This window comes from Nymphaea colorata, chromosome 12 (genome assembly GCF_008831285.2).
Source record: "Nymphaea colorata isolate Beijing-Zhang1983 chromosome 12, ASM883128v2, whole genome shotgun sequence".
NCBI classification, from domain to species: domain Eukaryota; kingdom Viridiplantae; phylum Streptophyta; class Magnoliopsida; order Nymphaeales; family Nymphaeaceae; genus Nymphaea; species Nymphaea colorata.
In genome coordinates, this window is record NC_045149.1 from 9,758,499 (window position 1) to 9,773,471 (window position 14,973).

General features: G+C 37.0%; 1 protein-coding gene across 1 annotated transcript; it reads left to right on the forward strand.

Annotated features, from left to right (window-relative positions):
* The first annotated feature begins 5,789 nt into the window (after nt 1-5,789).
* On the forward strand, nt 5,790-6,074 carry LOC116265244 (auxin-responsive protein SAUR36-like). Its single transcript, XM_031645804.1, has one exon. It carries the CDS (start codon nt 5,790-5,792, stop codon nt 6,072-6,074), a length of 285 nt encoding a protein of 94 aa, XP_031501664.1.
* Nucleotides 6,075-14,973: the final 8,899 nt, after the last annotated feature.

A 14,973-nucleotide genomic window follows, 5' to 3' on the forward strand; every position in this document is an offset into this window, starting at 1 on the left:
TCCTTATCCGTGTTGAGTCTGAGGAGGAACTGATGTGAGAACTTCTTTAGAGGTCTGCTAGGTATTACATGAAGGAACTGACAAATTATTTAGAAACTTAAAATAATGTTGTATGTCTACATGGAATAGAACGAGTTACCACTTAGGACTATATTTTTCAAAGAGGTGAGAAAAGTTGTGTTTAGCATAAGTGAACAGTTTGCTCGAGGCCTGGATGGGTTTTCCAGAGCTTTCCATATACACCATTGGAATGTTCTGGGTAGAGGCATGCCTTTTTCAGTAAACGTTTTAAATTTGGGAAATAACAAGGAAAATAAATAGAGCAGTTCTAGTCTTGGTTCATAAATCTGTTGGGGCTTACCATCGTAGTTTCATCCTTTTACATTGTGTAACTTTGCATACAAGGTCATTTGAAAAGTGCTGATAAGAGCATACGAAGGGTGTGTTAAGTATAATTATTGGTGAAGAACAAGCTATCTTCCTCCCTAGTAGGTGTCTATAGGATAATGTGGTTACCGCAAATGAAATGATTCATTCCTTGCCAGAGTCAAGTACAGGGTCAACATGTCTTAAGTTGGACATAACTAATGCTTATGACAAGCTTAGCTTGTCTTGTTTTCAAGATTCTCTTTCTTAGTTAGGCTTTCTTGCATCTTGTCATGACATTTGTCAAAATTGAGTCCAGGAAAATTCTGTTGTTACCTTCTTCAAGATGATTATGATTTCTGAATATATTATTTGTCACATAATTTGTTATTGGTTCAATGTATATCAGATTCACAATGCAGTAGTTTGTAAGTTTAATTCTATTATGACTAGTTTTTTACGGGTAATGACTGCAATAAAAGAAAGGTCCTTCATGTGGTGTGGAAGATTGTTTATAGACCTATTATGGAAGGAGAAAGGAAGAGTGATGGTTTTTCATTGGGAAATGATGTATGGCTTCTGCGTTTGTGCAGATTAATTATATGGCCTTGTTCTATTCTTCTAGTTAATAGTTAATTTGTAAGTACCTTTGATTCTTGTGCGAATAAAAGGATGGAGGCCCACCATCCAGTGGGTGGTTTTACTGATTTTTCCTTTTTTTTTTCTTGGTCTCTTATGGAAACTTGTAATATTTCCAATAGCCAATTCAAATTGGAGAAAGGTCACACAATTTTTGAAGGATCATGCACTTTTGTTATGGTAAAGACATCCATTTGTGCAATATAATGCAAGGAATAGAATGCCTAATTTTTTGTATTTATTATACATTTATTTTTATTTCACAAGTTAATATTTAAAATTTTTATTTTTTCTATTTGAGTGTGGTTGCTGATGAATTCTTTGTAGGAAAAAAATGCACAAAATTATTAGTAGGTTTTACTTTTAATAAGTTTTCAGTGAACATTTTAACAACATTTATACAAAAGTTCTAGCCTGCAAATCAAACCTTAAGTTTTTAAAAGCTCACTAAGGATCACAGTTGTAAAGCACTAAAAGGAGCAATTAGAATGAACTTTAGAAATTGCAACATTTTATAACAAAATGGGACTATAATGAAGTGTTTGATAGTCTCGGATCTCGAATCCAAAGCTGGATTGAGATCCGAGCCTGGATTTTAAGGTGAGATCAATGGTTTTAACAAATATGGAATCTCAAAACCTTGGATTTGAAATCCTTAACGAGGAGGAAGTCCGCGCATCTCTCATATCTCTCAGATCTGAACCCCCATCTCTTCTCTGGGTTTCAGAGAAACCCTCGGCAAGGGTTTCAAAGAACCCCTCGTTGAGGGTCTCTCAACGTTGAGGGTTTCAGGCAGAAGCCTTCAAGACAGAAACCCTCATCAATGAGAGACCTTCGTTGAGGGTTTTAGAGAGACCCTCATCGAGGGGTGGAGAGAGAGAGAGAAACTCACCTTCGTTCACGAACGACCGCGCCCCCCGCGCGCTATGGCTTCGATCTCTCGTCCATTTGAGCACTCTCTGGTCGGTGCAAGAGAGGGGAGAGAGGTTTCGAAGACATCAAACAACGCAACCTAGAAGATCTTTATAGTTGATTACTAGTCTTTCAGCCTTACAGTTCATTTCACCAAATGATGAGGAAGATGCTAGCGCTCAAGTTTTTGGTTCTCAATTTCATATACAACCGGTTGCTATTTTCCACCATGGGGACAAAATGAGGAACAGATTCGCCTGCCCCATGGCACATGACAATGTTGAAAACATACAAAAGATATATGTCTGAATCAACTTTGATCTTGCCACATTGTACGATGTTTAATGATCAAAATGAAAATTGAATATGAGCCAATGACTTGGTTATGCTACCAGATATGTTTAAATTTCTCTATCAATCAATTCCAACTTCTGCCCATTAAAACTGATCTGGACATCAAATCATTAAAAAAAATAGGCTTTAAAACTAAAAGCTGCTTTATAAAATTATTATATTGAAAAGGAACCAAAGTCCAATGGATCAGCAAAAATCACAACCATGCGCCAGCTACTCATTGGAGCTCCAAGAGGTCCCAAAAGCCACTGACGCATTCATTAAAATCAGCAGCACCAGTTCAACAATTATTCATTGAATCTGAACAGCCAACATGAAGTACACGACTTCTGTACCTAGAAGATTTGTAATGCTAGGTTCGTGGAAGGTACATCAGTAGCTACTGTATTAATTTCCTAATACACAATAGACAATTGGCAGAGACGTGAGGCCTATTATTGGCTGGGTCGCTCTTTATATGACTAAGAAAACATGTCTTTCATAAAAACAAATTAAATATAAGAAGATACTTCAATATTCTTAAACATGATGTTGAATTATTTGTTAAATGCTAGCAAGCCATTAGGTGAGCAAGAGGATTAATCTCACTGCTCCAGCTAGAGTACTGGCATATAGAAACACACCTTATCCTTATTACTGTGCATGAGCATGAGCATAGCCCCCAGTATGGGTGGATCTGGAGATGTGCCGCCTAACAGGTCCCAGCTGTGACCCTCACGGGCTTTTTTGTATCTTTTCAAAAAAGAGAAAAGACACTTTCTTTCCGTCCTCTCGACCATATCGTTTTACAAAGGACACTTCTTTTTCCTATCTTAATTAGGTGCAGACGGGCGATGCCTTTTACTAATAAATACTGGACCCCTCTGTCTGCCATGAGAAGTTGAACTACCTCATCTTAAAGCGACTGGGATTAGAAGTGCATGAGGTACGTGACAACTTGTACCTTGCTATAATGAAGTAGTGATGGAGATTGCATGCCAACTGACGTTGACAGTGGGATTTGGAATTAAACTGCCTGTGGCTTCCTCTTTTAAAGGTGGACACGCTGAGTGAACTCAAATGATTCAATATTCTTTTGATATATATTGTGAACGACATGATTTTCTTTGGCTCATGGGCCCTTCCATGGCAAGGAGCTCGATCGGCAAGTTCCTTAAGATGTGGTTCATGTTTCTAAAAAAGTTGACAAGCTAAGACGGAAGCTTAACAATGATGGGCAGTGCATCTCACTTCAAGAACAGCATGCCTATCTTTCTCAAATAACACTACGGTCCAACCGAAAACCACGGTCCTGCTGGAAACCGGGAGCGAAATTTCCGCTGTGGTTCATTGCATATCGAGATGCCCACGGCCATTAATTGCCCACCCCGAACCAAGTTGAATGATTGCAGTCAGAGTTGTCCCATATGTTGGGCTAAAAATGATAAACTAATTAACATTGATAACGGAAGGCAAGAAAGCGTAAACAAGTTCAACCTAAATCTCATTGGGTCGTCGAGTTCAAAGTAAATCTCATCAACTTCAACGTAATTCTCATTGGGTCCAAAATAGCAAGTGAGTTGCGTGCATGAAGAGATAGACTTGCAAGCATAAGATACACCAAATAAAAAATGGAGGGTTGGGGTATTTTCAAAATTTTTCATAAAATAATGTCTATTTTAGATTTTTTAAACTTTTTTATAACTTCTTTTTTCCCTTTTAAAATGTTTCCTTTTTAGTATAAACCCGGTAAACAGGGTATTTTGGTTATTGCATACCTTTATGTACAATTTTTCGTGGTATTTTGGTTATTGCATACCTTTATGCACAACTTTTCGTTGAAACTATGTGCACATAGCACATAACCTGTTTCGGTGCATGAAGATGGTGCACCCAGCAAATATGTACTTGAAAAATAAGGGAGGAGTTGCGGTATTTTGAGGTTTTTTCAGAAAGAAATGTCTTTAACTTTGTTTACAACCTTTTGTTTGTCTTTATGAAGAGCTCCATTTCACTATTGGTCATTTTGCATTCCACGCAAAAAACATATAATTAGGTTCAAAGTACGTTTTATTATAGTTACTAAGACTAAGCCTCGGTCGAGTATTCGATGGGTACCTAGTACCCAGCTCGATTCGGACCAAAAAGAAAAGCAATGGGCAGCCCGGTTTGGCCGGATAACATATTTTTTTATATTAATTTTATTGATTTTTATATATAATTTTATAATATTTTATTACAGTTAATTATTTTTATATATTATTTCATATTAAATTATATACTTTTTAATGAGCTCGAGTTTTAAGTGCCGTGCCAGATTCGGGCTTGTGTTTTGAGTGTCAGGCTGGCTCGAGCCCGACCCTTATCGAGTTGAGCGGCCGACCCCATGCCTAGGCCTAACTCAGACAGCATCGTGTGGTATGCCATACAACACGTCCTCTTATCCCTGGTCGATGCGGTATGCCATACAACACGTCCTCTTATCCCTGGTGGACAAGGGATGGATTAAAGACGCCCGACAAAGTTGAAGACCGGCTTGTTAGTTTGCAGCAGAGGCCATAATTAACAACGTCCAATTTACTTAAGAGGAAGGATAGCTTTTAATTAGAAGGAATGATTAGTTTAAGAAGGTATCTAGGGCATAGTTAGTAAACTGACTTAGAATAGACATCAAGCGCAGATTTAGTGGACTTGAGCCTTGTTAATACGCATAATTCCCCGAGACAAATGTGACCTCTCGTGGTCAGTTGTCCGCACAGTCCCATAATTTCTCCTTCTTTCTTTCTTTTTTTTTTTTTGGCCATTTGCTTACTTAAATGTTGGTGCTCCTCAACCGCTTAATTATCTTAGATTTTTTGAACGGTTCAAAATTTACCTATTTCTGTTTCCGCCACAGCTTGATTACTAGGTGGAATTGTAAGATCTTGCAAAATTATTTCGAGATCAGCGATAAGTTTCCACAACTTCTTTGTGAGGATGACTTACTAATCAGAAAAGGTACTGGCCTGCCTACTTCGGATATGCATGTCACCTGTCATAATTTCCATTCAAGATCCAATCGGGCCCCTGTTCCAAGTCTGCCACTAGCACCCAAAAATCAGGCCAACCTCGTCGGATCCACATGGGCGCTCAGCAGGTCTAGTCTCCTCATTGCCCCGCTTCACATGGAAGAGACTCCCCACATGTTTCATCTCCTTTAACCCTTCTCATTTCTACTGACCATTAAGAGCTCAGAAATCTATCTGCAAAGGTACAGAGTATCTTGATTATAGACATGGTGCGGTCCCACACCATGTTCCGGTGTAATGGTGCGAAAGCAGATTCATTAATGAAGAAAAGCGTGTCTTCACTTGCAGCTCTTAGCCACATGCCAATAATTGTGGCACTCAGTCCTTCCTAAAAGCTGTATAAATATAAGTAACTCATAGCTCACTTAATCAACATATATCGATCACTCATACTTCTCTTTCAGGAATTAGAAGGATAACTTTCACTTCTTCCATCTACCAACTACTACAGAGGCGGGAACACAACTCAAGATGGTGGTGCTCAAGAATATTGCTCAAAACTTGCAAAGGAAATTCTCGCGATCAAGACAGGCCGGAGAAATGAAGGAGGGTCACTTTGCTGTCCTGGCCTCCTTCGACGGCAATTCAAAGAGGTTCATGGTGCCACTCTGTCACTTGAGCAACCCTGCTTTCGTGAGGCTGCTGGACGAGGCTGAGGAGGAATACGGCTTTTCTCAGCAAAACATCCTTACAGTGCCCTGTGATCCAACTGAGCTTGAGAGGATACTGGCAGCGGATTGGAGGAAAGACTACTGAAGGGATTACTCTTCCCAGTACCGATCTCTTCCAAGCCCATTCAGCGTAAAAGAATTACAGGATCACTAACCTTTCCCTGAGAAAGAGGGTTGGTAACATGATCAAATCGATTAATTGTTTTGATCTGACAATACTTTTGTATATACATCTGGAGAGGGAGATTTCATATAGTGGATATATATATATATATATATATATATATATATATATATATATATATATATATATATATATATATATTGTTCCATTAGCTAATATATTTTTGTATACAAGATATATAGAAAGCTTCTAATTTGTCTCCTTCCTTTAGTCATTTGAGTTCCTCCATTATCCTCGGCACTGCCATTGCTAGTTTTATATCATTCATTGCCTCGAAATTGGGCATTTTCTGCAAGTCTGCGAGCGACGTGCACTTAGTCCAAGTTCCAAATATGAAGGGGACCGTGGTAAGATGGCACCATCCAAATTGAAACTACAAATCTAGGTACTTAATCTGAAACTAAAATCCTCTTCTAACATTTACTTGAAGAAACGTATCAGGAAATTATGATTTGGCCTGCTTCAATGAGACTCATTGTATGAAATGGCCAGAACAGATTATGATAACATGATCCAATAGACCGTTTGGTCTGACATGCTTGTTTTATATCAAAAGTGATGTTTAGGCGGGGTTAACTAATATATTTTCGAACACAAGATTTTAGAAACTTCTGCTCCAAAATGTCTGCCTTTTTTGGTCACTTGATCTCCATTATTTTTAGTAACACTAGAAATGCTCGTAAGAACAACGCTGCCATTGTTCTGTTATTTGCATTGAAATTAATCAGATCTGCAATTGTGTGAGGTACATAGTATTTTTAATTCGAAGTACCGAGAGAAGCAGCTGAGCAATTATGGCATATCAATTTGTTCAAAAGTTTCCTATCCAGGGACCATGTCAACCAATTAAAATTGCAAAAAATCAAATACAGTGAGAACCCATCATACCAATTTATAATTTAAAAGTGAAAAAAAATCAAATTCGAACATGAGAACATTATTGATATTGTGTCAAATGTTTCTCACCCGTCATAACAATTTATAATTTTCAGGATGAAAACCAAGACGAATTCGAAAGGCGTCTATGATTTACCCCGTCAAATTTAGCTTTGAGAAGACATTAGATCTCTTTCAATACTTGTCCCACTCTTTTGAGGTGCAACCTTTTTCTGTAAAGCGACGTGAAGACATTCACATCTAAATCCAGCTAATTCGGAAACAAACTTCATTAGCAAATACCATGAAAGAGAAGTGGTTAGTATTCAAATAGTCCCCACACCAAGTACTCAAAAAGTGGTATCAGATGAAAGATCGGTCCGAACAACTGGCTCATTCATCATGTACATGGAAAAGCAAAGGTTAGACCACTACTTAGCTCACCGGTTACTATTTCTCTGAAAACTAATCTGCGTTTAGCTTTGGGAGTCCCTCTTCTCCTTTCTAAGTAAACCCTGTAACCTGGCAATTCACCGCTTCGTGATTCTATGATTTATCCCATCACCTCTATCCATATACAAGTGGCAAGATATATCTGAAAGGCAATGTGACATCCCTTTTGATAGTAACAATGTGAATCCAAGTAACAGTCAAGAAAGTTCCTGCCAATGGCCACTCGGAAGTTAATGAAGACATTGATTATATTTGTATCTTCAGTCCAAACTTCAAAGAAATACTAGTTCGTTAATTTCAGGTAGGGCTGTTCACGATTAGAGTTTGAGCCGAGCTCACTGAGCTTGAACTCGGCTCGACTACCTTGAGAAAAACTTGAGCTAGGCTTGAGCTTTTACAACTTGAGCTTGGCTCGATTAAGCTAGAGCAGATGATTGGTTTGTGCCAAGCTGAGCATTTCATTAAAAAAATTATTTTTTTTTTAAAAAAGCAGCTTGAGGGTTTGAAGATTGAACCTTCCACCTATCAGTCACATGCATACCCATTTGAGCATAACCGAACCGAGCCATCTTAACTCAATCTCGACACATTTATTTGGACAAGTTCATTTCTTAACTCGAACTCATTTAATAAATGAGCCGAGCGAGTTCGAGTAAAGCTCGAGTTAGTTTAACTTGTTGAACAGCCCTAATTTCAGGTAGCCATCTATACTATGCTTTCTCATGGATATTAGTGTATCAAACTTGGCCAATACAGTTGAATGGTCAGAGCATGAAAAAGTATACCTGAATCTCATCTAGCCGCAGGTGACGTTTGGCATTAGGAACAACATGTGAATGTTTCATGTTGGGGTAGATTCATGGGACACTTGTTCAAGTGTTCCATGAATCTATCTTAATTTTGGTGAGAATCATGGTACATTAACATCTTGTTCTTGATGCCAAACAGGATGCAAAAGGAAATAAAATTTATCCTAGATAGCAAGTCCACATTCATTGTCAAAATTAGTTTCTTAGTTTGTTCACAAGAGTTTCTGTTATAATTGCAGTAACTAAGGAGCTTTGGTTGTGCGTCACTCAGTTAATATTCTTAGTGAACTCCGGGAACATGGTCAACAAAGTAAATTTCAAGAGGATTCTTTCGTTCCCTTCTCTTCTTAAGTAGATTTATATGGTTTCTTTTCAGGTTGATCTGTAACAACAAAGAAACTTTTTATACCTTCACATAACGAGATATTGTGTTTGAATAAGTTCCTCCACTTTGACAGGCCTAGAATTTTGGGTGTCAGGAAAAATTAATTTGTTTCAACGGTTCATTTAATATGGGTACATTCCATACCTTACTCTGTGGATATTTTGTGCAGAAAGGGCTTAGCAAGTACATTAACCAGGTTATTTTTCTTGTAACAGGACATGCATGTAGTCCGTTTGCCCATGCTACATTTATTTGATGCGGCCCTGGATGCAGATACATGTAGAAGTATCCATTCTTTTTTCCTTTTCCTTTTTGTCAACTGAAATAGAACAGTGCATCATAAAGGATAATGTAAATTAATTTGTTCTTGCTATGTCTTCCACGGGCGAGCAAAAGCTCCAAAGCAATGGACTCCGGTCCCAAATTTGTTTCCCGAATGGATATACATTTATGCACCAATATGGTGGAACGCATAATTGATGAAGTTAAAGAATGCCTAGGATCCTCTTTGACTTTGGAGAACGCTGTGTGTACTGAGTACACATCAATAATTTCATGCACATAATGGACGGTAGATGTTTCAATTTAAAATCATACTTAATAGTTGAAATGTTGAGGTGTGAAAGTCATTTCTAGAGATGCTTTGGACATTAACGAGAATGCTTTATGGCCCGCATCATGCAAGTCTCACATGGTGGGTCTCCTATTCTGCGTCACTTGCACCTCCAGCCACTTGCCAGTAATATTTCTGCATGCTTTCTCCTCAAATCTGTATAAATTGCCAGCACCTATTTGATTGCCAAAATCAGGGTCAACATGTGTCTCTAATTTCCTTGAAAGAGGAAAAAATATTAACATTTCCTCCAATCTGTATAAGTAACAGTTCTTTGATTAACAAAATAAAGGTCAATATATAGCGTTCTTAATTTCCTTGATAGAGGAAAGGAATTACAGGATGGCTATATTAAAGAATGCTATTCAGAGTTTGGGAAGGAACAGGTTATCAATTATCACATTTAGTGGATGTAATTTATATGGTAGGGCATCATTGGCTACTCTTGAAAGAGACTCAAAGGGGTTAGTTAAATTAGGTTCAGATTCAGCCAAGAACCTAAATAGGAACCCTTACCATTTCACATCAGCAATTGGAGATAAGTTGGTTAAAGCAAATAGGCTGCCAAAACAAGCACCACAATGAATTCATGTTAGACAAATTAACAAGGACGTGATATTTTCAATTATCACCTTTTCTTCCAGTAACCGCATCCTTTTTGCAATATAATGCTAGAAAACCAATGTGCTAATTTTTATATTTTAATACATTTATTCAAAGTTCAAATATTTGAAATCTTAATCTTCAAATGTAAGGGTGGTTGTTGAAAACCGTTTTTGAGAAAAACTAACGCTTTTAATTTGTCAGCAGGTTTGGCTTTAACAAAATTAAATTCCAGGAGTTAAATTTTTGGTTGGTATTAATAAAAACTGAAGCTACCAAAATCTAGTAGTATCCCTCAGATTTGTCACGCAAGCCCATGGATAACAGTAAATAGAGTACTACTTAGTCATCAAATTCAGAGGATCATTGCATGCAGATCCCAACGGAAAATTGGGAGTATACATATACTCTCTATGAGTGGCGATTTTCAAAGTTCTTCTGGATCCGATTAACTCCTTTCTAAGCTTTAAGGTTCGTTTCATCCAGCTGTGATGCACAAGTTGTCTACACTCAAGTTTTAATTATATTCTGTTCTCATTTCCATATACCAGCCAATTGCTTCCACCTTATGGACAAAAAGGACAGCCCAGTGATGTCCATTTTTGTCATTAACTGATGCTTGATTACCCTGTTGGTCATGTAGTGGTCGTGTCACGTGATGAAAAATGACCCTTACAAGACTACTGTTAATTAGTTTTCTCTCTTAAGATTTTTTCCAGGCATGATGCCATGATAATATTGTTGTGAGAATGCAAGATGGTTGGCTGATATTTGCAAGATGGATATAGTAAATCACCAAAAGGCATGACTAGTGTCATCCATTAGGCAAAGCTATGCATGACTACAAAAAATGAGGTGTATGCCGTAGATCTAGAGCTTGATACAAACATGTTTATACGCACTATTGGCAACAGCTTTTATCATTGCCAGTAGATCTAGAGCCATTGTCAATAATATTATCGGCAACTACCCATGCCGTAGTGGATAGGCTAAGGCTGCCCTTGTCTTTTGTGGCATTGGGAAAAGCCTTTCAGAAGGGCAAAAGCTGTTGCCAATAACATCATTAGCAATGGTCTTCTAGTTAATGGTTATGGCAATAGTCGTTGCCAATATTCACATTACAAAACATTGCCAATAAAATCAGTTAGTCCACCATATTTCTCCATGCCATTACCTTGTGTTGTATCTTGCTCTCTCTCTCTCTCTCTCTCTCTATATATATATATATATATATATATATATATATATATATACACACACAGACACACACACACATATATATCCATTCAAAATCTATAGAAAATTTATACAATAAGGAGTCCAATCATGTACAAATTTCACAAAAAAATAATCACAGTTTATACAAAATAAATAATTAAAAGTCCATATCAGCAGTTTGAATCATTCTTTTATTACCATTCTCATGGTCTTTTGTTGCATCATTCTTTGGGCTTCCTAATCTGAAATTCATGATTGTGGTCATTATAATCAACATTTCCATTTCCGGCAACTTGTTCCCTATAACATAAACAATATTCATAGACTATGGTCCTTGCAATTTTATGCAATAAATAATTTCCTAATGTCATAAATCCACAAACGTTTCTTTACTGATCATATAAATCTCTTTTCTAATTAAATATATGAAGACCTTAAATATCAAACTAATAAATAAATATGCAAATCATATAAAAAATGGAGAGATTTGAGTTCTTAGAAGATGGAAGGTGTAGTAAGATTCATTTTCCTTGTATCCACAATCGGGCAATAACGTTATATATATATATGTTCGCTTGACCATACCTAGTTTACTCCACTTAGTTTACCTTTGTTCACTATGTTCTTAATAGAACCATTAATTGTCATAAAAAGAAATGGGTAATTGACTGATGTCACGATGATAGTATCATTATACACTAGTTATTATGATGTCATATCATTTCATGCTTTACATGATAAAGTGTGTTCTTGTTTATGCCAAATATAAGCCATTTAGAGACCAATAAGCAAGCATGTTTTGCAATTAAATGTGTCCTTGAGTATGCTAAAGCAGCTCACCAACACTTAAGGTAAAAAAAAAAAGAGCAATAATACAAGATTTCTAACAAATAAAACAGCTTTCTAGGGACAAAGCTAATAATATAGATTAAACCCAGTTTTCATTTCCGTGAATGTTCTCTTGATGGCCATGTTGCAACGTTATTGCAAGACAACAAACTTAACAAGCACAAATTAGGAGACAAATATTAATAGAGGACAAACAGGATAGTGAAACATAGAAAATTGTATTTCAAAAACTATAGGTTAGAGGAGAATATTTATCCTTCTTGAAGCTATTAAGTCTAACTTAATCTTGGCTACTAAATCTAACAAATCCTCTCATGATAGCCACTCCTTCGCCGTCTCTGAGGCCACTGGGCTCTCATGGTCAGTCTACACAGAGAATCTGATGTCGGTGGATTGGAAAGACCATGCTAGAGAAGTTAAGCTATGTTTGGATTTTGGCATCTTCACGGCTCAACATATTCTGGAGTGAGAGCTATGAGTTCCATTCTTATAATCTTTCCTTGAAATATGTTAAACAGGTGTGGGTTGGTGCAGTCTATCGGAGTGATTCAATGGTAATATTACAAGCTGATGTCCTTTGAGATGATGCAGATTTAGTCTGCCCTGAAATAATACTTTGGCGAAGCTATTATCTAGTGTTGACCTCAATTTAGCAAGATTGGGGTTTCCTCTAACAATCTTAGTTGGAAGAGAATGTTGAGCAGAGGTCTGGAGGGTCATTCCCAGATTTTGATGAGGTTCCTACTATCCTTAAGGCATCATTTCAAAGCATGGTTGCTGATGGCGATATCCCAGTATTTGTTTTCAAACAAATGTCTGCTCTGATGCAAAAAGCTGGATGTTGAGTGTTTCTTTTAATTAAGATGTCTTGTCTATAAGATAAGAAACTAACTGTGGATGAACACTGCTATTTTGTTTTGTTTTCGCAGTGCTTGTGGCCAGCCCATTTTGTTATAATAAAAAGTTGGGGAGATCTATTCTCCCTGCAGGCTTGCATCGGAAATCTAGCAATTGGACAACACAATAACCAAATTAGGTAGTGATTTTACGATGTAACTAGGCTATGCTTTGATTCTAGGGATGTTCAGTTTATGACCCATAATACAACTATAATATGGAAAGACTAGTAATTTCCAACATCCAAGTTTAATTGGAAAATAAGATTGGTTAAGTACTAAATTTTCTGACACAAAAAAAAATATCAATCATGAAAGGACTCATCCACGACCGTTGATGCCCCAAGTAGCAATCATTGCAGATGAAATGAATTGTAGTAGTGATGATGATAACCATCTCTGTATTAGTAACACAAAGATTATGAAATGGTATATTGATTTTTCATGGAGTCCAAGATTTTTTTTTTGTTGAGACGCACTCTAATCACCAGCCCATATGGGCACCCCATGTAATTTTTACGTCATCACAATGTAATTTTAAATTTTAAAAATTAAACTTTTGTTGGGTTGGTGTAAGTAGTGGCCCACACCAGCCCCCATGTATCTCCACTATTGCTTGAGCATTTTCTTTATCCTCAAAATATTTGGTGCAGCAGCTTGAGTCGAGAGCGATAGGCAGCCAAGTGTAAGTAGCATCAAATCATTGTAAAAAGGAATCTCCAGTATGACGAGCTTAGTTCCAGCATAACTGAACGAACTTGAGATGAACACTTAACTTGGTATCATGACCTATGCGTGGTTGGTCAACCCGAGCTTGGCTCAGTTGCATGACCTGATTTGGGCTAGCAGGCCAGGTCTATCCACGAGTCACGACTCTAAAACACCCAAATAAATTCAACCATAACCAAACTTAATGTTACTCATACATTCAAGAAACCAAATATTTCAGGTGGATTTAAATAGAAATCCCCAACAATGCATTTCAGCACATATGCATAAACGTGCTCCAAAGATCAAGTAATTATTTTACTAAGCACAAGAAATGTGACAACTGTGCCAAGACCGCCACAAAAGATTCCTTGCACACATAATGATTTAAATACATACTACAATGTGAAAATTTCCATACGCAATGACAATGTTGCCTTCCATGCAAAATGCTGGAGTGGCACTAAAAGCAGCAAAAATACCATAGGAATACAAAATTTAGCCAGGAGTCCCCAACAAGTTTGCAATTTCTGCTTCACAAGTAAGGTGTGTATTTAAAGAGTAGTTTGGCAATAGGAACACTTTGTGAGTGTCTCATGAATCAGTCCTGAAGGGTAGAGTAGGCTCATAGAACTATAGTTCTAGTGTCCAATAAACCTATCACAAGTTTTTGGGAAAATTTATGGGACATTCACCTAGTGTTTCAGTTACCCAACGACCCCTACAGGGCAATAAAATTGATAATTAATTGCAGATGTATATTCAGTTTCACATGGTTCTAGCACCCCTAGAGTATCATTATCAATAAAGCAGACAAATTCATGGATAGAAATCATCTAATAAAAGAAATATTTAAATAGATTGGCATATTTTTATTTGTAAGACCCATATGGAATAAACTTCCTAAGTGAAATGAGATGAACATATGTTGTACCAATTGTCTCATAAAAACCTCGAGCCCCACATGACCCAACACCATATATACTTCACCAAAGCAGTTGTACATGATTCTTGGAGTAAAAAGTTGGAATTTTGACCCTTTACTAAGAAAGTTAAGAGACACATTATAGACTAAAATATGTTAATTTCTTACTCACCATCATTTTCGTTTCCTATTAGTCCAAGATAATTAAGATAATTGCTGGAGCGAAGTTCACAGTTTCCTTGCCATAATGGACTGTTGTATGTGGTCCAATAGCACTACATAAGGAAAAGATCGATGGATAAATGAGTGGTATTTTCTGGATCCCAATTATCATGGAGAAAAAATGTGACTTTTTTGCTGACAATAATTCACGAGATGAAGGGCACATAGTCATCAGATCCCAAGAAAATAATTCGTTTGTGTCAGATTTTGTATAAAAAAAAGATCGAATTTTCAAATAAACAG